General features: G+C 38.0%; 1 protein-coding gene across 1 annotated transcript in view; it reads left to right on the top strand.

Annotated features, from left to right (window-relative positions):
* The window catches only part of Ccdc15 (coiled-coil domain containing 15), a 68927-nt gene that overhangs the window by 30216 nt on the left and 15062 nt on the right, over window positions 1-23649 (top strand). The window contains exons 6-11 of the mRNA XM_029481503.1: window positions 71-817; window positions 1619-1684; window positions 2466-2588; window positions 4097-4207; window positions 10864-10959; window positions 12288-12391. Of these exons, the coding sequence (XP_029337363.1) occupies window positions 71-817; window positions 1619-1684; window positions 2466-2588; window positions 4097-4207; window positions 10864-10959; window positions 12288-12391 (1247 nt within the window). The remainder of the gene's footprint in view (window positions 1-70; window positions 818-1618; window positions 1685-2465; window positions 2589-4096; window positions 4208-10863; window positions 10960-12287; window positions 12392-23649) is intronic.

Here is a 23649-nt window from a genome sequence, read left to right as displayed (position 1 = left end):
AAATCTGTTTTTTTTTTTTTTTTTTTAGTTACCATCTAACAGTCTCTGTTTTATTTATATTTCCTTTTAGAAAGTAAAATTTAAAAATCCCTTATCTGTTGTGATAAAAGAAGATGAACGAAAGCAATTACATCCTCATAGCCTTCAGGCTGTTCTTCCAGAAGCCCAGGATTATTTTGTAGAAGTTCAAAGCGGCCTTCCAGAATCTCAGAGTGATGTGATAGATGTCCAGAATGTTGAGCCTAAAGCTTCAAGAATTGAACCTAAAACTCTAGGTGTTGAGCCAGACACCCAGGCCACTGGTATGGAGTGTCAGACTACAGAGCCAGAAGGCCAGGCTGTTAAGACAGAGATTCAGGATGTTCCTCCAGTCCAGACTGTTGAGCTAGATGGGAATACTGAGTTGGAAGCCCAGGATTTTCTACCCTCACACCAAGCCTTTCTATCCAGAGACACAGATTGTCTACCCAATTGTCAATACCAGGATTCTTTACCCAAAGATCACTGTGTTCTCCCTAATTACCGGAATGTTTTACCTAAGTACCAGAACCAGCATTTTCTACCAGTAGACCAGGAATTTCTACCTAAAAACCAACTTGCTTTACCCAAAGAACAGAATCATGCACTTCAATGTCAGAAGCAGGATTTCCTAGCTAAAGAACAGTTTCCCCTACTGAGACATCTGTGTATTTTACCTATGTATCAGGACCAAAGAGATCCACATGTTCTTCCTAAATGTCAGGATCATGATGTTCTTTCCAAAGCCCAGAATTATCTACACAATTATCAGCGGCAGGATCTTCAACTCCAAAACCAGGTAAAGTAGAGCAGGAAGCCGGGTACAAGACACATGTGACTCAGTTTGCAGTAGGACCTGAAGGATTCCTCTACAGCTGATTTGGAGATTCCAAGCTGGAAATGGCAGTTTCCTGATTGATTTTTTTCAAAACTTCGGAGTTCTTACAAAATGTTAAAGTAATGTCAACAATACATTTCATCTTTCTGGGAGATTTATGTATAAAAATAATTCTTTATTAGGATAAAGATTTCTGGCAGCCATCATCTGTTTTGGCAGCTGGAAATTGGAAAAAGGCATGTGTCACAAGTACCTAATTGTGTCTTTCAACACAGGTTCCAGGCCAGTTTTCTGCTAGAGATCACTTAGAGGTTAAGGAAGGAGGAGATGTGCAGTGAGAACAGCACTTAGGGTTGTAGTTGGCCAAATTCTCACCCCAGCTGACAGTTTGTTATCTTAATGCAGCAAATTGTATTTGCTCTTTTTAAAGCAAATATAGAGAAGCCAGAATCAGTTCTGCAAGTCAACAAGTAAGGAAAATGCTTGCTCTGATGTCTGTCAAGATCTCCCTGGCACTATCAGGTCTCCATCAGCAGTAAGGCAGAGAAGGAAAAGGACAGAGATTAACAGAAACTTAACTGTTTGGGGTTTAACTTGCATCTTCAAAGAATCTTGAGCTGAACTTGAGAACTGACAAAAAATGGCTTCCTGCCATTATACTTCATATTACTCTAAATTTTAAAAATTACCTTGAGGTTTTCACCAGTCTTAAATATCATTTCTGTCATATTATTCTGTTATGTGTATTTTTTTCTCTTTTAGGAAGTAAACTCTAAGGAGCCATTCTCTGATATAACAGATGGGAAAGGGAGAGAAATATTTTCTCTGGTGAGTTATCAGAATCTCCCTCCCAAACCACAAGTTTAAGACTTTATCAGAGACAAAGTAGGGCAGAATGGCATTAGTGGGAATGTAGTTATGAGTTCTATTAGAATGGCACTCTGCTTTACGAAGGATGAGCATAGGGTATAAACCCTCAAGAATCCGGTGTTGGTGGTATCTTTTTCTGTTCTACCTTACACCTAATGGTAATATGACCCTGTTTTATTTAGTAAACCGTGCACATCACATAAATTCTCCTACTCAAAGGTAGCTCAATTGTTTTAAGTTACCAGGACATTCTCTGCTGCGGATTTCTGCAGTATTATCACAAACTCATTGCCCTGACGTGAAGAGCATAAAATATAGTAGTTGATCTTAAGCTATTTTAAGGTTGGTGTGTTTGTTAGACTCTCTTGTGTGTAGTTTAGGATTAAGAATTAAAATTGAAAAGTTGGATTAAGAGTGTAGCATTGTCATGGATTCTAGACCATCAAGATTTCCATGGAGTTCTCACTGAAGCAGTTTTGCAATCGTGCAAGATTTTGACTGACTTATTACCCTGGCTGTTATTATCATGATATATTGCCATTATTATTGGGTTTTTTGTTTGTTTGTTTTGTTTTTTCGAGACAGGGTTTCTCTGTGTAGCCCTGGCTGTCCTGGAACTCACTTTGTAGACCAGGCTGGCCTTGAACTCAGAAATCCGCCTGCCGCTGCCTCCTCAGTGCTGGGATTAAAGGCGTGCACCACCACCGCCCAGCTTATTATTCTTTTTGTTATCTTTTAGGACATGTTTTCCAAGAAACCCTCAACTTTTACGAGAAGAGAGAGGGGGGATGAGGAGTTAGCTCTGGAGTCTCCTCAGTATGCTCCACCTCAGATCCAGGACCAAGTCTTCCTTAGAGAACAGGTAGAGAACATCTATAGAATGAGAGCCATATAACCCCTGAGAAAGAAAAAAAGACCATTACTTCTACCAGGATTTATCAAGCTAGCTTTTATGTGGAATACATAAGCTTTAGGCTAAGAGTAAAATGTCTAGGTATTTTGAAATGTGTCAAAATAATCTGTGGTTAGCTTTAAAATACTCCTAAAAAAAGTTGGAGAAGGTACTGGAGAGATGGCTCAGTGGGTTAAGAGCTTTGGCTATCTTCCAGAGGAATCAAGTTCAGTTCCCAGCACTTACACTGTGACTCATAACCTTCTCTAGCTACAGTTCCAGGGAATCCAGTGTCTCCTTCTGACTTGTGCAAGCACCTGGTACACATGCAGTGCACAGTCATACACACAGGCAAAGCTTACACATGAAAAATACACATAGAAAATAAATTTTTAAAAAAGTTGGAGAAGTCAAAGATGAAAAAAATAAAGGTTGCTAATAAGGGTGCCATCAGGGATTCATTATATTAGTTCCTACTTCATGGTGTGTTTGGAAATTTTTGTGAGACACAGACATACATAAAACACACACCCTCTGTTCTGTCAATAGTGTAGGATTTTCTCTTGTATTATGAGCCCATTATTTCTGTCGACACACTTTGTAGTTCCTTTTGATCAAGTGCATCAGACAGACTTTATCTGGAGAGAAATGGGAGAGTGCAAGGGGAGTTGCTTTAGAAGACTACGCATGTTTCACACAGTATTTGAGACCTAACCTTTCCAGGAGAATAAGTACAAGGAGTGAAGAATGTGCTGCAAACAACAAAATGCTTAGATTTGGCCTTGAGACTTGACTGGCAGAGCAGTAATTGCTTGAGGTGTATACTGGTAAGGTCAATAATAATGAGCAAAGAACAGAAACAGACTGCCTTTTGTTCTGTTTGCCATTCTGATCGATTAAAACTACTACAGTCCTCATCATAAGCTTTAATTGCTGCTGTAGATGTCACCCTCGTGTTTGGGCAATTTATAATGGTATTTATACTGTCTTATAGTACAGGAGCTATGAGCTGGTATCACATGGTAGATGAGAGATGGCAAGAGAAGTTATAGCCAGAGTACTATGCATTATATGAAATCCAGGACTCACTCTGCCAGCAAGCAGGTAGAGTAGTGTTTAGTACAGATGGTGTAAGCAATGGGAAAAAAAATGCTCTCTTCATTAATAACATTTTAAAGTGATAGCTACCTTCATGAAGTATTAACAATAGCCAAAACGATTTTAGAACCTTGAATTCATTATCTTGCTGACTTCTTACAATCACCTTGGCGATAGATACTGATACCTTGTCTTATAGGTAAAATTTATAATAGTTTTACAGATGGTGCTAAGATTGATAGTGACAAGAAATATTTCTACTTTTATGCTATATAATAGATCAGAACGTTCTGGTTTATTAGATTACCTGGGGCTATGTCAGAAGTCTGTAGCATTTTCAATATTATGTCCCCATTTACACAATCTGATGTGTGTTTCAGAGCCAGCAGCCCTCTGTTAGGACAGCTGAAAGGTGGCAAGAGGATTTGTATCTCAGTGGCCATGAATGTCTTCCACCTAGACAACGGAGAGACACGTGCAGCAGGCAACAGGTAGGGCAGACCACAGAGTATATGGCTGTTGCAGACATCTTAGTAAGCAGGGAGGCTAGTCAAAAATCACATTGCTTTGAAGATTATTTTAGAGCTTGTGCCAGAACTTCTTAGGGTAGCATTGGCCAAAGTTTGAGGCTATTGAATTAATATCTCTAGTGTTAGAAGAAATGTCACAAAGCTATGATCTTACACTCATCTACTAAAATTCTACTACCCTTTCTATTGTTTCTATTGGTGATTTTATGAATTATTTTAGAATAAAAAGCTCTAGGTGACTAGTAGTGTTAGGGTGCCTGAAAGAGATCAACAAATTTCCTCTTGTCCTCTTTAAAGGAGTCAGAATGGCAGGATGTGGGCTGAAGCTTCTGCTGAATTGCTGCTCTCTGGGACTTTCATTTTGGGCCTGCAAGGTTGGCTTAGGATGTTCTGTCATCGCTTCTTCAACATTGTCATGTACATAATCTGAAGGACTTGAGGGATGAGGTCCTTTATTGGTTCTTTCTGTCTGTTATAGTTTAGGTTTAAAATGTCCCCAAAGGCTCATTTGAAGGCTTGGTCTCCAGCTGGTGGTGCTATTGAGAAGTTATTGGATCATGAAGGTACCAACCTCATAAATGGTCTCTTAGGAGGTGGGGACTAGTATAGAAGATCATCACTAGGTGTGTGTGTTGGAAGAATGTACCTTTTTCCTGGCCTCTGCCTGTTTCACTCATTCCTTGCCATGTGAAGTATATCGTTTTGGTCTACTGCATGCTCCTGCCTTGATGATATGTCTTACAATGGTCCCACAACATGGTCCCAGAAACAACACATTCATGTGACTTTAGGCTGCTATCTCTGAAACTAAGCCCACACAAGTCTTTAAAGCCTCCGTTAGTTTACTTTATCAGGAATTTTTTTGCATAAAGAAAATCAAAAGCTGGGCATGGTAGCATATATCTTTAATCAGAGCACTTGAGCCAGAGGCAGATGGATCTCTCAGAGTTTGAAGCCAGCCTGTTCTTCCCTGTCTGGAAGGAAGGAAGGAAGGAAGGAAGGAAGGAAGGAAGGAAGGAAGGAAGGAAGGAAGGAAGACAAAGCTTTCACAACTATTACTACTATTACTAGTTATAGATATTTGATCTTTTTTTGCCAATATTACCTATTCTGACTATAGTAGAGTGAGAGTGGTTTCTTTTTCAGTATGTATTCAACATTTATTTTTTTCTTGTAAACTCTTGTGCCATTAATTATCTTATATCATGAATGTATCTTAAACTACTTCCCTTGTATAGATGTTCTCAATTGTTTTCCATTTAAACAAACAAACAACCCAAAACTACTTTGGACCAGAGAGATGGCCATTGGTGGAGAGCTTTCTTAGCGTGCTCAAGGTCCTTGCTTCTTTCCCCAGCACCACAGACACAAAATGAAAATAAGACTTCTCTTGAGTTCTATAGACAGTGGTTTTGAAGATATATAATTCTTCATGATACTCATATTTTTTTAACCTAATCATGATCTGCATATAATTTTAGTGATCATAACAACAAGTTTTTTAAAAAATAATGATAACTGGCTCCTTTTTATCATCCACAGACTTAGACATATAGGCAATTTCTCAGTTACCTGTATTCTGACTACTGACCTCACCAATACCTTTGAACTTGAATACTGTTTAGAAGGTTCCTAGATCTTGTTAAATCAGGGATACCTGACTTCTGATATGCTGCTGACCCTCTGCAGCATTGAAATAGGAGACTGCTTGGTCCTGAACCTTTTCCTTTTTTGTAATTCATTCCTAAAATTTTGATCACTTTTTTCTGGGTTTTCCTATTTATTGAATTTGTTTTCTGTTAGTATGCTGTATTTTTAAAATTGCTAAATAGTCTCAGTTTCTCTGTGTGTCTTTCTTCCTCCCTTCCTCTCTCCCTCTTACCCTCTCTACCACTCCCTTACCATCTCCATAACATTTACCTCTGTGACTTCAGCTGCCAGATATTTTATTTTGATGATTTTGAAATCTATTTAGGAATCCAAGTGACTATCTCAATTCTTATATTCTACAGGTATTCCAAATTGAAGATATTCTGAGTGCTCATTCCAGAGCAGTTACTTTACCCACTTAATTGTACAAAATACAATCCTAGGGATTATTTTTATATCTCCTTTGCACCTTGATTTTAGATCCCTTTTCAATTAGAAAAATTTTATTATTATTGTGTGCTTATGGCATGATGTAATGTAATTCACATTCCATGGAGTATGTGTTAGAGGTCAGAGACAGTTTGGTAGAGTCAAGTTATCATAGCTTCACTGCCACTTTTACCCACCTGAGAAGAGGGAACCTCAGCATAAGAATTGCTTCTATCAGATAGGCTTGTGAGCATGTATGAGGGGAATCTTCTTATTTGCTATTTGATGTAGGAGGGCCCAGCAGACTGTGAGTGATGCTACTCATGGCCAGGTGGTCATGGGTTGTATAAGGTAGGAAGTTGAACAAGCCAGGGGAGGGGAGCCATGAAAGCAACATTCCTCCATGGCCTCTGCTTCAGTTCCAGATTTAGGTTCCTGCCTTAGCTTCCCTCAATGGTGGGCCATAATCTGTGCTCCAAATAAACCCTTTCCTTTCCTAAATTGTTTTTGGTTAGTGTTTATCCATCACAGCAATGGAGAACCAGACTAGAATAGTAGTCTGTCTACGCTTGTGCAGCAAACTCCTTAAGTCATTTTGCCTCCTCAGATCCTCTTGATAAGGCAGATTGGGGCAGTTTCATATTAAACGTTTCTATTCTTGTTGCCATCATTTTAGCTCAGGCCTTTGCCATTCCTTAACTGGTCTTTTAATTGACACCCAGTGCCTACCTCCACTTTGTCTGATTTAGGAAACTGACTTCTTCTTGGCTTTGACTTTTCTATTCCACTTAAATTTATCTTTCACAGTACAGTCAGACAGAACCTGCTATTTATAGATGCCAATTTAGTTTTAGTACTCCCAAATTGATCAGTTAGGATTCATTTCAATACTTTTTCAATGCAAAATTTTAAATGTAGAAGTCTAGACAGTATAAAGATCAAGTTGCCTTTCCATATTCTATTTCCTCAGCCTTTCCTTTTCTCCAGATATACCTACTATCAGCAGTTTAAAGTTCATCAATCTAGACCACTTAGTTTACACACACATGCGTATATGTGTACATTCAAATGTATTTTTTATTGGGTTGTGTATCACATAATTTTTATAAAATGACATTGTATATCTATTCAGCTTTATAAATCTCAACTATTAAATTGTGATACTATACTTTTATGTATAGTAGAAATATATAAACATTTAGGTATACCCTCTTGGAGATGTTTCTAACTTCTTCTGTCTGTGACTTCTTTTCATTTATGCACTGGAAGCCAGTAGCAGGACAGACACTGCTCCAAACTCACCCCCTACCCCAGATTATAACAAACAGAAATACATGCAGGCATTATCACAAGTGCCTGGGACATAGTTTTATCCATACACAAGTCTTAAAAGGAAAAAAATCTTAAAAATGAATATGGGGAAGAAATAATGAGATATGAAAAAGTAATTCTTTGTTTCTTATATGATGAAAACTTTATAAAACAAAATGTTGGGATCTGTGCATGTAATCCACAGATAAAATCCTGTGGAATGTTTAAACACTAGAAAAACGCAGAGGGCTGGGGATACTAGTGCAGTGCTTGATGGATGAGGACCTGGAAAATCTGTGGTCCCAGAATGCATGAATATTTAAGACATATAGCAACATTTACCATGTAAATCATTTTTATTTATAATAAAAGTATATTTTTGAATTCTTGAAACAGAGTCTTCATATATAGCATATATAACCCAGATTAGCCTTGAGCATGAAATCTTACCTCAGCCTCTGAATATTGGAATTACAGTATCAGCCACCACTCAGTTCATTTTAAACATTTTCAAATATATGCTCCAGTGGCAGTAAGTACCTTCACAGTGTTAGACAGCCTGTGAACCATCTGTTTCCAAAACATTTTTTAGCCCTATATATCTGGAACTCTATGCCAATTACACAAAAGCCCACACTCTCTCCTGCTGCACCATCCTGCTTCCAGTCTCAGAGTCTGATTCTTTAAGAACCTCATGACTCAGCTTCATACAATACTTGTCCTCTTGTGACTGTCCTGCTTCATTTAACATAATGCTATAGCATAGTACAGTATTTTCATTTTAAAATCTTTAATAATGTGTATATGTATGTGTGTGTTATATTTTATTCATCCATTAATGGACACTTGGGTTGTTCATGAATAAGCTCTAACAAACATGGGTATATAACATTGAAATGTCTCTTTCTGCTGCTGAATCCAATCACTAGAGCAACAGCCATGGGAGAAAAAAACTTTGTTTACAAGCTAGCAAGTGTGAGACGGAAGGCTTTTCACACCCAGGTTCCATCTTGTCAGAAGTTACAAGCTGGAAAGTTTACATGGTGGTTCTGGGAGTCTAAATTTAGCTGTAGTCAGGTGAGCACTGGATTGATGATTAATTTTTTGTGTGTTTATGATGGGAACTTAGGGTCTCATGCATGCTGGCCAAATGTTCTATTTTGGGGCTCTACCCCTACCCTGACAGTTCTTGTAGTAATTGATTGTGTTACATGATTTTGATGCTGTCCATAGGAATACCAGGGATTCCTGGTTCTTGTAAACTTAATGCTGATGAGTAGTAGGAAGTCATCCCACCAGTGGCTTTCCTGGATGTTTTCCCTTACTTTTCTGTTTGGGCAAGGCTGATAGCAATGGGTCATAAGAGACAGCATAGCAAAACAGACACAATGAAAAATAGATTTGCTCTGTTGTTAGGACATAAGTTAACCCATTCAGCTTTAGAACAGACTTGTGTTTCAGTGACTTAACTTACCTATTTTGGGATCTATAATAATTCTGATCTCTGGGACAGCAACTTAAAGGAGAAAACGTTTATTTTGATTCATGATTTTGAAAGGTTAACTCCATAGTTTCTTGGTCCTAGGTACTTGGGCAAAATATCATTGTGGCAACAATATGTGAAGGGGACATTCAAGTCATGGTAGATAGAAAGAGACGAAGGGACTGGGAACCCAGTATAACCTTCACTGTCATATTTCCAATGAACTGCTTCCTTCAACTAGTCCCTACCTCCTAAATGTTGTAAAGCCTACCAAAATAGCACCAATACCTGGGGACCAGTGTATGAACATCTGGGGTGATGGGGGAGCATGTCATATTCCAAGCATACCTGATTTGAACATTTCTTCCATTTCCTATGTTACCTTTTTACTCTGAGAGTGTCCATTTGTATGCAAGTATTAATGTAGTCCCATTTGTTTTTTTAATGTTACCTATATTTTTTGTATCATATTCAGGAAATTGCCAAATCTGGTGTTAAATAGCTTTCCCCTCTTCTGGGCATATATACTAGAATTGGGTTTTTTTTTATATTGTTTACATCTCGATCTGATTTATGTTGAGTTAATTTTTGTAGATGGTATATGCTAAGGGCTGAGCTTCATAATTTTGGATGTGAATAACCATTTCTCTAACACTATTTGTTAAAGAGACTGTCTTTTCCCCACTGAATGGTCCTGGCTTCCTTTTCCAGAGCATTTGACCATATGTACCATGGCTTTTTTTATAGTCATTCAGTTAATATACATTTTATATTTGTTTTACATATTTTTTTGTAAAGGTCTTGATTTAATTTATATGGTTTGGATGGGATTATAATCCAGTAGTAGTGTGTTTGCTTCATGTGCACAAGCCCCTGAGTTTCAGCCCCATCACCACAAAAAGAAAATATATGTGGTTGATCCCTTAACATTGATCTCAGCCAGCAGCAGCATAATTCAAACCTGAATAAGACTTATCTCACATGTATTTTCTCTGTGAGGCACATAACAACCCCTACCCAGTGCATGCACATGTCTCTTGTGCTAGAAATTAAATCCACACTACAATCTTTCTATGCTTGGGAGTGATCATATATCTGCAGTAAAATTACAGTGGTGTGGGGGTCATGTTGCCAGAGAAATTACCAACAAAATGCACAAAAGCATATCAAATTTGTTACCAAGTAGACTGCAGAGAAGATGCTTGTTTATGTTATGAGAGGGGAAACAGCCCCAGCTGGCAACATGCATTCTTTTGTTACTCAAATCTTTCATGTCTCTGCATGTCTGCAAAGGACCACATGAGTGCTGTGACTGTTGGGGTTCCATACAGATTTGAATGAGTATATAATTTATGAGTATGACAGTGAGTACAAATGTACAGTCTGTATTTTGTGAGTACTCACAGGGTTGGCAGCCAGTTCAGTCAGTGTGAGAACACTTTTCTCACCTCCAAAAGATTCTGTTGCCTGGAGCGGTCTGGTTCCATAGTCTTCCCTCTAGTACTGAAGATCAATAATTTTTAAAATAAGGAATTTTAAAGTAAATTTTTTTCTTTAAAAGTCAGAAATTATTGCTTAGCTTACGAAATGCTCAGGTAGGTGTACCAACTAACATTAAGATTTGTTCTAGAAGATATAGTAGGTAATCAGTCCTAGTTTCTTCCATGTCATACCAGACAGACCTATGGAGAAGAATCACAGAGCTTTTGGCAGTTTTGTTACATTTTGTCATTGGATTTTGTAGCAGGTCTCTGAGGAGTATCGGTCAGGACTGAGCACTGAACAGCAGGCTCTGCTGGCATTTCAGTCTGGAGTGGATCAAGAAGAAGATAAAAAAGAGGTATGTGATGTGATGGTGCTGCTTCTGACTTCTGTGTGAAGTTGGAAGCAGTTCACTAGTCTAACTCATTAGAACAACAAATTCTGGGACTGGAGAGATAGCTCAACAGGTAAGAGCCCTTCCAGAGAACCTAAGTTCAATTCCCAGCCCCTCAGCCACCTAATAGTACCAGTCTCAGATGACCTGATGCCTTCTTCTGGCCTTTGCAAGCACTGTATGCACTTGGTACAGAGGCATACATACATGCAAAACATTTTGCCAACATGCACAAGAAAACTGAAAGATTTTAGTAACCGAAAATGCATGTTGCTTGCTGGGACATATAAAAATAAATAAATATTTTTTAAAAATGGGAAAGAAAAATCAGAAATTCCAAGGATGTTAAGTCAGTATGATATGCTTAACTTCTCTTATAGACTCTTGGGATTTAAGCTGCATTTGTGTGAAATCAAAGATTTGATTCAAGTGAAATTCCAGCTGTACATATTTGCCACTATAACTTATGTTATATTATGTTATGTTATAACATACTTTTATGTATGGCTCCATGGCCCTTCAATGAACAGGTAGTTTAAACTAACAGTTTAAATCCTAGCTGGCCATGTGCCAGTGTCAAATGGGAAACATTCTTCTTTTACCAAAGTGTATGTGTAGATATGTCATCTCTTTGAGTAGCCTGTGTCCTTGAAAGAGAATACGTTAATCCAGAGGTATAAACAGATCATGCACAGTGTAGGAGCACTTGCTTTTATTATGCTCATTCTGTTTATGAGCATGATACTCTGATATACTTCATCTCTTTTGTACTTCTCTTATCATGTTTGGCTGGCTTGGAGTATATTTTTGTGATGTGATTTTAGTCTTTACAAGTTAAGTGGGCTATTGTTCTATTATAGAATGCCTCCCTTCCTTTCTCTGTGGCTCTGCTTTTATGATACTGCTTGAGAGCACAGAGTAAATGTAGTATTACCTTATTGTGTCAATTATAACAATTTCCTAGGTATTATTGACAAGTGGACTATACTGAGAGCAATCTGATACACTCGTGTGTGTGTGTGTGTGTGTGTGTGTATGTGTGTGTGTTCAGATCATATTAATTATTTCAGCTTTTACTAAGGGTAAACTAAACTTTCACTTTTACTGGTTTGTCTATTAGCAAAATAGTTATGTACTTGAAAACAGTCCTGTTGTCAATCTAGAAGGAAGTTAATGGTTTTATCACATGTAACTTTGTTATCTGACAGTTTTCTTCTGTTTAGAATAAAAATATTACCCTTCTTTGCAAAGTTGTGTGAATGGGCTTGATAATTTTAACTTCTTTTCTTTAGCGTCAAAAGCAATATCTGAGACACAGGAGGCTTTTCATGGATATTGAGAGAGAACAAGTGAAAGAACAGAACAGACAAAGGGAACAAAAGAGGAGGATTGAAAAGTAAGTTCTTTGATTCTCATTCTGAGACTGAAGTAACCAGTTCGGGTAATGGAATGCTTGCTAACACCAAAGGCTAGAAATCACCATGTTTAGGCTCATGGTATAGCTCAGTGGTAAAACATGTGCTTAACATTCATGGCGCCCTGGGTTCAGTTCTCAGCTACTACACCACTCACTACCCCAAAAGAAAAAAAAAAAAAGGAAGAGGAGGCAGTAGTCTTTCTTCTTTTCTTTTCTTTCTTTTTTTTTTGGGGGGGGGCATTTTTTTTCCTACATTCACTTTGTAGGTACTCATTATCTATACCAAGTTAACTTCATACCTGTAGTCATCTTCCTGCCTCTGTGTCCCAGGAGCTAGGATTGCAGGTGCACTACCATGTCTTGCTTGTTTGTTTGTTTTTTTTTTTAAATTTATTTTTAAAGATTTATTTTATTTTATCTGTATTTATTTATCTGTAGCTGTCTTCAGACACACCAGAAGAGGGCATCAGATCCCATTACAGATGGTTGTGAGCCCCCATGTGGTTGCTGGGAATAGAATTCAGGATCTCTGGAAGAATAGTCAGTGCTCTTAACCTCCGAGCCATCTCTCCAGCCCCTTGATTTTTTTTTTTTTTTTTTTTACAAACCTAATTTTTTAAAACAGTTTTTAAGTTCATATTAAACTTGAGTGACAGAGTAACCTCCCACAGTGTACAGCTTTCCCACTAGTACAGTTTGTTACATTTGATGAGTGTACATTAGCATACTAGTACCCAGAGTTTATGGCATGCTGTAAAATTCCTTTTTGGTGTTGCATATTCAAGTATATAGTAATGAAATGTGTCACACATATATACAATTATCTCCATTGTCCTGAAAACCTGTGCTTGGCCATTTCCTCCCTCTAAGGCCATCACCCCTCTGGCTCTGTGGTTTCACTTCCTCCAGTGTGTGTGTAAGCTTTTCAGGTCAGTTTCCTATGGCTAGTGATATGCATTTAAAGTTCTTGCACTTCCTTTTTGTGTTCCCCTAGTTGCTTCTTTTTAAAATGTATTGTGGGTAGGGGGGTAGAAGGTACTCACACATGTGGAGGTCAGAAGACAGCCTGTGAGAGTCAGTTTTCTTGCATCCTAAGGATCAAACTCAGGCTGTCCAGCTTGGTGGCAAACACTTTTACTGGTTGATGCATTTTACTGGCCAAATAGTTGTTTTAAAAAATATTTAATTAAAAACATTAAATAGTAGTCTATCTTCTTGATGTATAACTGTTCTAAGTATTCTTTTGTCTGCTTAAGGTCATCTTAGATGCTTATACAATTTGGTACTTTTGAATAAAGCTACTGTAACAACTGCTGTGTGAATTTTCCTAAGGACATATATTGTTGGCTCATTTGGGTAAATATGAAGTGTGCTTTATCTTTGTAAGAAACTTCCATAGTGTCTTCCACAGTGGCATCTTTTGCATTCCCATGAGCAGTGAGAATTCCTGTTGCTCATGTCCTTGTCAGCATTTGGTGTTGTCAGGATTTGGGGTCTGGACATTGTAATAAACATATATTAGAGGAGTGATATCTCACTGTCACCGTTCAGTGCCCTGATGACCTATGACATGCAGTGTCTTCCCACATGCTTACTTGCCATCTGCTTACCTTCTTGGGCTCTGTGTCTATTCATATCTGTTGTCTATTTTTTTAAACTTTATTTATTCAATGTATGTGAGTATACTGTCCAACCTTCAGGCACCTTTTCTTGTCTGATCTGCTAAGACTTCCAATACACTGTTGAGAGAAAATGGTTGAAGAACAATTCTTGGTTGTTTCTGACTTAAATATGGAAGCTTACAATTTCCCACCATGAAATATGGTCTTAGGTTTTAAATTTTTTGTAGGACATATAGAGGTCAGAGGTGGATGAGACAGGTGTCTATCTCTGTCGTGTTCTGTTGCCTGGGCCCTGGATCCTATGTGCTCTTGGGGGTTGGAAGTGAGTTGGCACAGAGTCAACAACACAGACTCCAGGAGCAGGTGAGAATGCTGCAGTAAGCTCATCTGAAAATACTCTCCACCTGGGCCCCATTGGTTCCAAGAAAGTATCTGTCCTAAACAGCAGCTCCTGATTGGCTGGCATTATTTGCACCAGCAATCCTTGCTCTCTCTCGAGGCAGTCCTCAGTTAGGTCCTCCTGCAGGAATGCTGGTATCACAGATAGTCCTCAGTTAGGCCCTCCCAAAGGAGATGCTTTTGCAGTTGCATTGCCCAGAGGCAGCCCTGTGATTCCTGCTACAGTGTTCCACTTGATTTTTGAGACAGAGTCTTTCATTGAACCTAGAGTTTGATATTTTGGCTAGGACAGCCCCTGGGATCTTTGTTTGTATTCCTTAGTGCTGGGGTTACCATGTCTGCCTTTTATATGGGTCCTGATGCATACAGGCACTTTACCTACCAAGCTCTCTCCACAGCCCTCTGAAATGGGTGTAATACCTATTTTCTAGTATGATGATTACATGAAATGGAGAAATATATGTAGAGGACTTTTGTGTCTGGCATTTAATAAAAATTACAGTAAAGAGTCTCTGTCAACTGCCACAAAGTTTAATAAATAGAAGGCAGACAGATGGAGAAAAGGAGACCCGAAAATGCTAATTATATTGCTGAAAGTAGAGCAGGGATCATTTCAGGTAAGGCTTCTTAAACTTTATTCTCAGTACTTATTTTTATGTAAACCTGGGTATATAGTTTTATAAGCAGTATATAGCTGAAAACTTACTGCCAAATCATAAATCTACTTTCATTATATAATTATATATACAGCATAATACTAATCTTTTGCCATGTATTAAAGATGAGAAAATGTCTGTACTAATAAAATGGATGTGCTCACTTACTTTTACATAAATAATTATACATTAACTTGAATATTTGACCTTCAGGACATAAAGGCTTTTCAACGTTTTTCAGAGTTGATATTTTGAGTTGATAATCATTAATGCTGAGAATTAACTTCAAATAACTTTGTAGTGCAAAATGGCTGAAGTATGTTCATGGTCTTGTTAGATGTTGCTAGAAATTATTTTCTAATCCCAAGCCAAAATGTATTTAATGTTTTTCTTTTAAATGAACTTTAGTTAGCAACTTTTAACAATAGTTTTTAAAAATGAAATTTTCTAACACAATCCAATCTAAAGAGTTACTAACTTGGAGTTTTCCAACTAATATAATCTTAAGATATAATAATTTCATCTTGAGGAATGATGTAGGAACATACTAAAAGTCTTTATTTTAAGAGCAGGAGACTTTCTATAAAAAACACTGCAATTTGCAACATAACAGTATTCTCAAATCTTTGCTGAGGTATTTCAGATACTGCTTAATTGCATGGCATGCTCAGTAAAAAGTGTCACTAAGCTCAAAATTAATGCCACAGGGAAGCCATGATGTAACTTTTAATTTTCATTGTTAGGTATTCAGAAACCTTTCACTTTTGCCAAAATCTTTATGAGCCCTCTATTAAGTTGTATAATCCTGTATGAGAGAGTGGCATACAGTTTAGAAAATTGGGCACTGGAGAATCAGACCAAATTCCCATCCTAAAGAAGACTGTCATCTGTCCTGTTTTTGATGAATGGATATGTTTTAGGAGCATAGGGAGTTGAACATGGTAGTAGTGAGTCTTGGCCAGTGACACCAAGGGGCTTGGAAAACAGGGCAATTCTGGTGGCAAATCAGGCACACAGAGCCGGAGGGCTCCATTAGGGCTGCCTGGGCCTTGTCTTTTTGAGACAGGACCCCACTGTATACCCAGATTGCTCTCAAATTTCACCTGCCTGAGTGCTATAACTACAGGCTTGTACTACTGTGCCCAACTTTATTGATCGTTTGGTTGATTAATTGATTGATTGTTATACTGTGGTTCAGACCCTGAGCCTAGCCTTGTTCCTACTAGTCACACATTTGCCTACTGAGCTAAATCCTAAACCCCTATGTTATTTCTTCTCCTGCCTTTTGCCTTTGCACTCCTCCCGACTCTCCCCTACCCTGTCCTCCTCCTCCTTGTGAGTTCTCCTTCACTACCTTCTCCTTTTGGGTTTTGTTTTAAAGATTTATTTGTAAGTATGTATATGTTTGTGTGTGTGTGTGTGTGTGTGTGTGTGTCTGTTTGTCTGCCTGTCTGTCTATCTGTCTGTCTGTGTGTGTCTGTGTATATGTATTTGTGTGAGAGAGCACGTGCCTGTGAATCCAGAGTAGGCTATTTGATTCCCTGGAGCTGGAGGTACAAGAGAGTGCTGAGAATTAACTCTAGTGATCTACAAGAGTAATACCTACTCTTAAACCCTGGCCCTGTCTCTCCATCTCATTTTGTTTGGTTTGTTTTTCAATATTTAGGGTAGCCAAATGTAGCCTTGAACTCCTGATTCTCCCGTCACTACTCCTAAATGCTGGAATCACAGGCTTAACCATAATACTTTGGCAGACTCTGTATTTCTTTTCCTTTTTTTGCCCCTATTAGTTGACTTTAAGAGCATTTTCCTTTCATTTAAATATCCTAATTCTTTCACAGTAGAGTGTACAAGGACACAGGAAGTTTTTATGACACTCCACTGGTGAGACTGGACTTCCTTTGAGGTGTTTGTCTTTATTCTTATACAAATATATATCCTACTTCCAAGGTGCGTAACAATACTGATGATACTGTTGTCTGAAAGACACTTGATAAAATGTGTAAAAGAGGGGAGATAGAGAGAGAGAGATTGTGTGTGTGTTGGGTTAGGTTGGTGGGTCCTGGAAAAAAATCCTTATGGTGTTATCTAGTGTAGTTTTTGGTAGAGCTCTAATATCTTAATGATTTTTTTTTTCTTTTTGAAGTAGGGTTTCATGTAGCTGAGGTTGACATTGAATTAAGCATATAGTTGAGGATGGCTTTGAACCCCTAGTCCTCCTACTGTACCTCTCAGTTTCTGAAATTGCAGGCATGCTTGGATTGAACCTGCAGCTTTGTGTATTTTAGGCAAGCAGTCAACTAACTACTGCATCCATAGCTCAGATAATCTGTGTTCTTAATGTTCTTCAGAATTGTGGCTTTATAATCTTTCTCAATAATAATACTAGAATCTAAGTAAGAATATTGGCTCTAAGGAAGTCATACATATGCCAGGTTTATCTTACTATGTCTTATCTTTTAGCCATAATTATGGTCTGATCAACAGTAAAGATATCTTTCAGTCCTTTGTGGGTCCAATAGGTTAAAGACAGAACAGAAATGCATTTAGCACAGTTTGTTTAACTGAAACCAGAAATGCATTTAGCACAGTAAACCTGTAGGTTTGATGTCTAACCTAAATCTTAGGACACATGGCATAATTAGTGGGGAATTTTTATTTAGCAAGACTATTGGCCTTTAAAAACAAAGCCTTAAGGCTTTTGTCACTGCCTTCTTCTAGATAATCTTATTCCCCTAGATTTATATTCTTGACCTCAGAAAATAATATGAAAGTTACTGATTGTTTTACAGGTGGCATCAGAAGACTTAAAATCATCTTGTTGACATATAATTAATTTTTTTTTTTGCTTTTTCCTTGCTGAAGAAATAAATTTATGTATTCTTTGATGGAGGCTGTGTGTTTTAACCTGATGCCAAAAACCACTTTCTAAAATAATCATGGGTCTGCTCTGTAAGCATGAATTTATAACTGCTTCTCTTTGCTCACTTATGAGAATTAAATAATATGATTTTCATTAAGTTAGCAGCTGCTTATGGTGTTTCTATTTGTTGATGGATGTCTTAGATTTAGGGATAAGAGAAATGAAATCTACAATACCAGTCTTCAAAACACCTACACAGTAGATTTGGATGAGAAAAACAGAAGCAGATAAATAAGTAGATCATCATTGTGCTTTGGATTAAGAGTTATAAAGCATCCACTCCCAGCTCTGCTTCCTACCTCCTTATAAAATGAGGATAGGACTGGAGAGATGGCTAAGTGGTTAAGAGCACTGATTGCTCTTCCAGAGGTCCTGTGTTCAAATCCCAGCAACCACATGGTGGCTCACAACCATCTATAATGAGATCTGACACCCTCTTCTGGAGTGTCTGAAGATAGCTACAGTGTACTTACATATAATAAATAAATCTTTAAAAAATAAATAAAATGAGGATAATATTATATATCCTGTAAAGGTGCATTGTTGGCCAAACTAAGGTAGTATCTAAATGAACTTGACACAAAATTTTCAATAGCTGTTAGTGGCTGCTGTTATTATTAGAAATAAAAAGGGCTGGAGAGAAAGCTCACAGGTTAAGAGCATTGACTGCTCTTCCAGATGTTCTGAGTTCAATTCCCAACAACCACATGGTAGTTCACAATCATCTGTAATGGGATCTTATGCCCTCTTTTGGTGTGTCTGAGGAGAGAGACAGTGTACTCACATTCATAAAATAAATAAATCTTAAAAAAAGAGAGGAAGGAAGGAAGAAAAGAGAAGAGAAGAAGAGAAAAGAAGAGAAAAGAATATGTGGAAGCACAGAACTATTTATAAACCAAAATTTAGGGCCTGGGTGGCAGAAAGGGACAACTTCTCAAGCCTAGATATTGAATTACTAGGAACTGTATGAGATAAAGATGGAATTGTAGGTTAAAGGACTACCATTGCAAAAGCAGTGATTTGTGAGATAATATGATATTTCTGATGTGATCAGAGCTAAATAAATTGCATGAAGTAAGCCTTCAAACATAAAGACAAGATCATAAAGAGCTTACTGTCTCAGGAGGAAGTTGGACTTTATACTGAGAACAGTTAGGAGCTCAGCTAAAGGCATTGTGGGAATAGATAAGACTAACAGCTAGGAGGTTATTGAAATAAGACAAGAGAGTAAAATTAATTTAAAAATATATATGAAACCCTTGTTGTGAGTCAGTTATATTACACAGATTACTGTATTCAGTTGATTCAGCTATCCTTTATGGTAGGTTACCTAATACTTTAGAGATATTAACTAATTTGCAGATTTCAATAACTTGATAAGGTAGACTTTGTTCTTTTCATTTTAAAGATGAGAAAATGATCCCTAGGCAGTCTACCTGATGTAAGATTACACTTAATAAGTAGCAGAACTGGGGCGTTATCCCAAATTTGGTACCATCGCCTGATTTTAGAAATCTTTAACATGGCTTGTCACACGTGTCAAGACCAAGCTTGGTAAAGAATAGAAGGCAATTTTAAGAGGGAGAATTAAGGATGAGTCCTAGACCTGTGGTTTATGCTACAAAGTGAATGAGGCACTGTTAAACACAGGAAGGAAGTGTGGGTAGAGGATACATTTAGACTAGGGCATATGAGCTTGAGGCACATAAAGATTTCAGTTGGAAATGCTAAATTCTTCTTCCAGTTATTGTCATTGTTATTATTAGAGATGGGTCTTATATAATAGCTCAGCTTGGTCTGGAAGTCACTATGTAACTGAAGACAGCCCTGAATTCTTAGACTGTTGCCTATATCTCCTGAGTGCTGGGATTCTAGGTGTGAACTGCCATGCTGAGTACTGAGCCCTGGGTTTATGCTATGCAAGTATCCTACTAATTGAGCTACATCCATAGCCCTTACTAAATAAATTGCTAAGGAGTAATACTTTGAAAACCAGGGAATGGGAGTCATGGGAAGGGCTGCATAGGAAAGGTGTATGAGCAGAGAGTGAGACTGTGCTGGGTTAGCCTTTAGGATTTAGTCCTGTGGGTCAAAGAGGCAGACTTACACTTCTTTGAGAAGCTACTTTTCTGTAGAACACCTCTTTCAATGAAGAATAAGCCAGTTTCTCTATCATAGAAACCAAATTCCTTTTATTTGAGCATATTATTAGTTTTGGCAAATTTCCATAATTGCACAGAAAGAAAGTCCAGGGAATCAAAAAATAACCCCTGTTTTCAGTTCTATGCATTTACTTTAGTTTCACTTTGTAAAGAATTAGTGGTGTGTTTGGCCTTAACTTTTTGGAAGAGGACTAAGTGATGAGAAGAGTTTTTATAGGGCACAGTGGTACACACCTATAATCCTAGAATTAGGGAGGCAGGGGCAGGTAAATCTCTGTGAGTTCAAGGCCAGCCTGTTCTATATAGCAAGATCCAAGCCAGCCAAAGCTATCTAATGAGAACAGGTCTCAACTGAGATTTCTTTTATTTATTTATTTATTTAGCTGTCCTGGAACACACTCTGTAGACCAGGCTGGCCTCAAACTCGGAAATCCTCCTGTCTCTGCCTCCTAAGTGCTGGCATTAAAAGCATGTACCACCACTGCCCAAGGAGACCAGGTCTCAAAAAAACAAAGTTTTTGAGTTGTTTCCTCAATGAGAAGGTAATATTTTATATTAATTTATATACAGTTTCATAATGATTATATACACTTAAGATGTATAAACATTAGTATCTACTTGTTTAGTTGTGAGATACCGAGTATATTGAATTTATAGATCAACTTTCAGTCTGTCGGACTCTTACCTCTTTTTTGTTGAAAAATTGACATTGGTTTGAGAATACCTTTATTATTACCAGATAGATGTTGTAAAAGCAGTCACACCATTGTTCTGACTTCCTCTAGTTTCTGTTGTATATCAGTAAAGGGCATGTTTGCATTAGAAGCTTTGAAGACATTAGAGAATAGAAATGTGTTTATAGAGCAGTTGTTTATTTATCAACCTTTGTAGCACTATCATTTTGTTCTTTTCTGAGAGTAATCTATGGTGGTAATTCTTATCCTGAGAATTCTGGCCAAAGCTATGAATTCTTTCCCTAAGAAAATGCCTGTCAGATATCCAGTGAAAATGTCAAATTGACATATACATAAACTTGGATCCCAGGGACATTATCTATGACAGTGCTGTGGCTTTGAGAGTTATAGGTGGCTGTGAGTGGTAACTGAAGCAGAAGCCATAGGTTAAGCCATTTGGGGTGAAAATAGCATGGAAAAAAAGGAAAATGCCTACTAGAGCTTTAAGAAGATGGGCTTGCAAGGTAGACAGAGAAGGATGAGTCCAGAGAGGTGTGTGATAAAACCTAGCAAAAATAGTTTGTCCAAAGGCTGAGCAAGAACAGTTGCAAGGGCAGAGTAGTTAGCAAGGAGAGGGCAAGTCATTACGGACAAGAGAGTGCTCCCACACTTCCTTGGTCTTTTTTTTAATCATTGTTGTCAAAGAACTTTGTTTTGTTGTTGTTGTTGTGTTTTGTTTTGTTTTTGAGACAGTGATTCTGGCTGTTCTGGAACTCAATCTGTAGATAAAGTTGCCTCGAACTGAGGGATCTGCTTGCCTCTGCCTACCAAGTGCTGAGATTAAAGGCATGCTCCATCCATGGTCTGTGGAAACACACTAGTAGGCACACCCACTTGTATGCACACCAAAGAATGTTTTACTAGTGCCTATATGTTCTCAATTCAGTCAAGCTGATCAAGATGAATCTTTACAGAGCAGTATTGGGGAGGGATGCTTGGTGACCACGATGACGTTGCACATACAGCAGTTGTAACCATGCTCAAAAGCCCGGGTCACCATAGCATAGTTCACAGAAAAATAAAGAACTAGTGAGCAGGGCTGGAGAGATGGTTTAGCAGTTAAGAACACACTAACTGTTCTTCTAGAGGATCCAGATTTGGTTCTCAGGACCAACATGGTGGTTAACAATCATCTGTAACTCCAGTTCCGGGAATCTAATGCCATATTCTGCCCTTGGTGGGCACCACATGCATGTAGTACATAGACAAGCATAGGCAAAACACCCATACACATAAAATAAAAGGAAATACATTTTTTTAAGTGAAAAAGCATACCTTTAATTCCAGGACTCTGGAGGCAGGGCAGGCAGATCTTTGTGTGTTCGAGACCAGCCAAGACACAGCCAAAGCTACACAGAGAAATCTTGTCTCAAAAAATAAGACATAACAAAACAAAACAAGAATAAAACCAAAAAACACCAAATCAAACCGAACTGTTCTTTATGTTTGTAGATACTAGCCCAAAGCCGCTGCCATCCTATGCTCTGTCGTGTGGTGTGTTTCCAGTCTTTGCCTAATTCTCTAGCGTATGCTGAGTGCAGCATATAGTCAGTGTGCTCTGTGTATGTGCTTGTGCTAGGTTTTTCACTTCTCCTGTCTCATGTTCCCAGTTCAGTGCCTCACATACCTTTAACACTTGTCTTTCCTGGTATAAAGAGATTCTCTGTGCCCAGGTTGCAATAATGAGATTTCTCACCTCTGCCCTATTACACCTGTATGTTGTACTGCAGTTTCACTCGTACCATAAAAACAGTTTTTATGTGCTTTGATAAATACTTGACTTAGATTTACAGGGATAGCTCAGAAAATACGGTAAATGTGAGAAGGCAATTGAGAAAATCCTCGTTTAAATGGTCTTTTCTCTCTCCTGGGAGTGGCTCATGGTTAGCTATTAGAATATGGATGAATTGGCTCAACACTGAGAACATCCTGCCTATTTTTCTGGTGCCTGATCTTTTTGGCTTTTGTAGAATGGTGTCTAGAACTTAATTTAACCTAATTAAATGGAGGGTTTAATTCCCCCTGGAGCTCACAACCACCCCAGCTCCAGGGCCTCTGACACCCTCAGAACATCGAACACATAAAAAGTAAAATAAGTAAATCTTTGGAAAAGTGTAAGTATGAATTTGCTCCCCACTACTTTTCAGATGATAATCTTACTTGCTGTAATTTTTAGCAGTTGACCTGGACAGCATGTATTTATGAGTTCTAGCCTTAACAGAAGACATTTTTCTCATCTTATTCTGGGGGATTGAACTCATGGCTTTGCAGGTGCTAAGCATACTTTCTACAACTGTGTTAGAGAAACACAAGTCATGTTTCCTAACTGAAGCTCTTCAAATTATTTTGTGATTTCTCTCATTGCACTCACTGCTAATTTCCTTTCTGGTTATAATTGGAGATTTAACTAGATATAATTTATTGATGTACAGTAAACTATACCGACAGTATAAAAGTTGATAAAGTGTTTTTGCATGTGTGTGTCCATATTTTGTGTGTGCATGTGCACCCATGTATTTATAGCCTAGAGTATATAATAAGTGTTCGCTCTTAATCAGTTTTTACCTTATTTTTTGAGCAAGGGTCTTGCTGAGCCTGGAACTTAGCATTTCAGCTAGATTGGCTGACCAGTGACCTGCAAAGATCTGCCTGTCTCTGCTTTGCCAGGACTGGGATGGCAGACACATGCCACTGCACACCTGCCTTTTTCTTGGGTGCTGAAAATCCAAACTAAGACCTTC

Source organism: Mus caroli, chromosome 9 (assembly GCF_900094665.2).
Source record: "Mus caroli chromosome 9, CAROLI_EIJ_v1.1, whole genome shotgun sequence".
Taxonomy (NCBI): Eukaryota; Metazoa; Chordata; class Mammalia; order Rodentia; family Muridae; genus Mus; species Mus caroli.
This window is presented reverse-complemented; position numbering and strand designations above follow the sequence as displayed.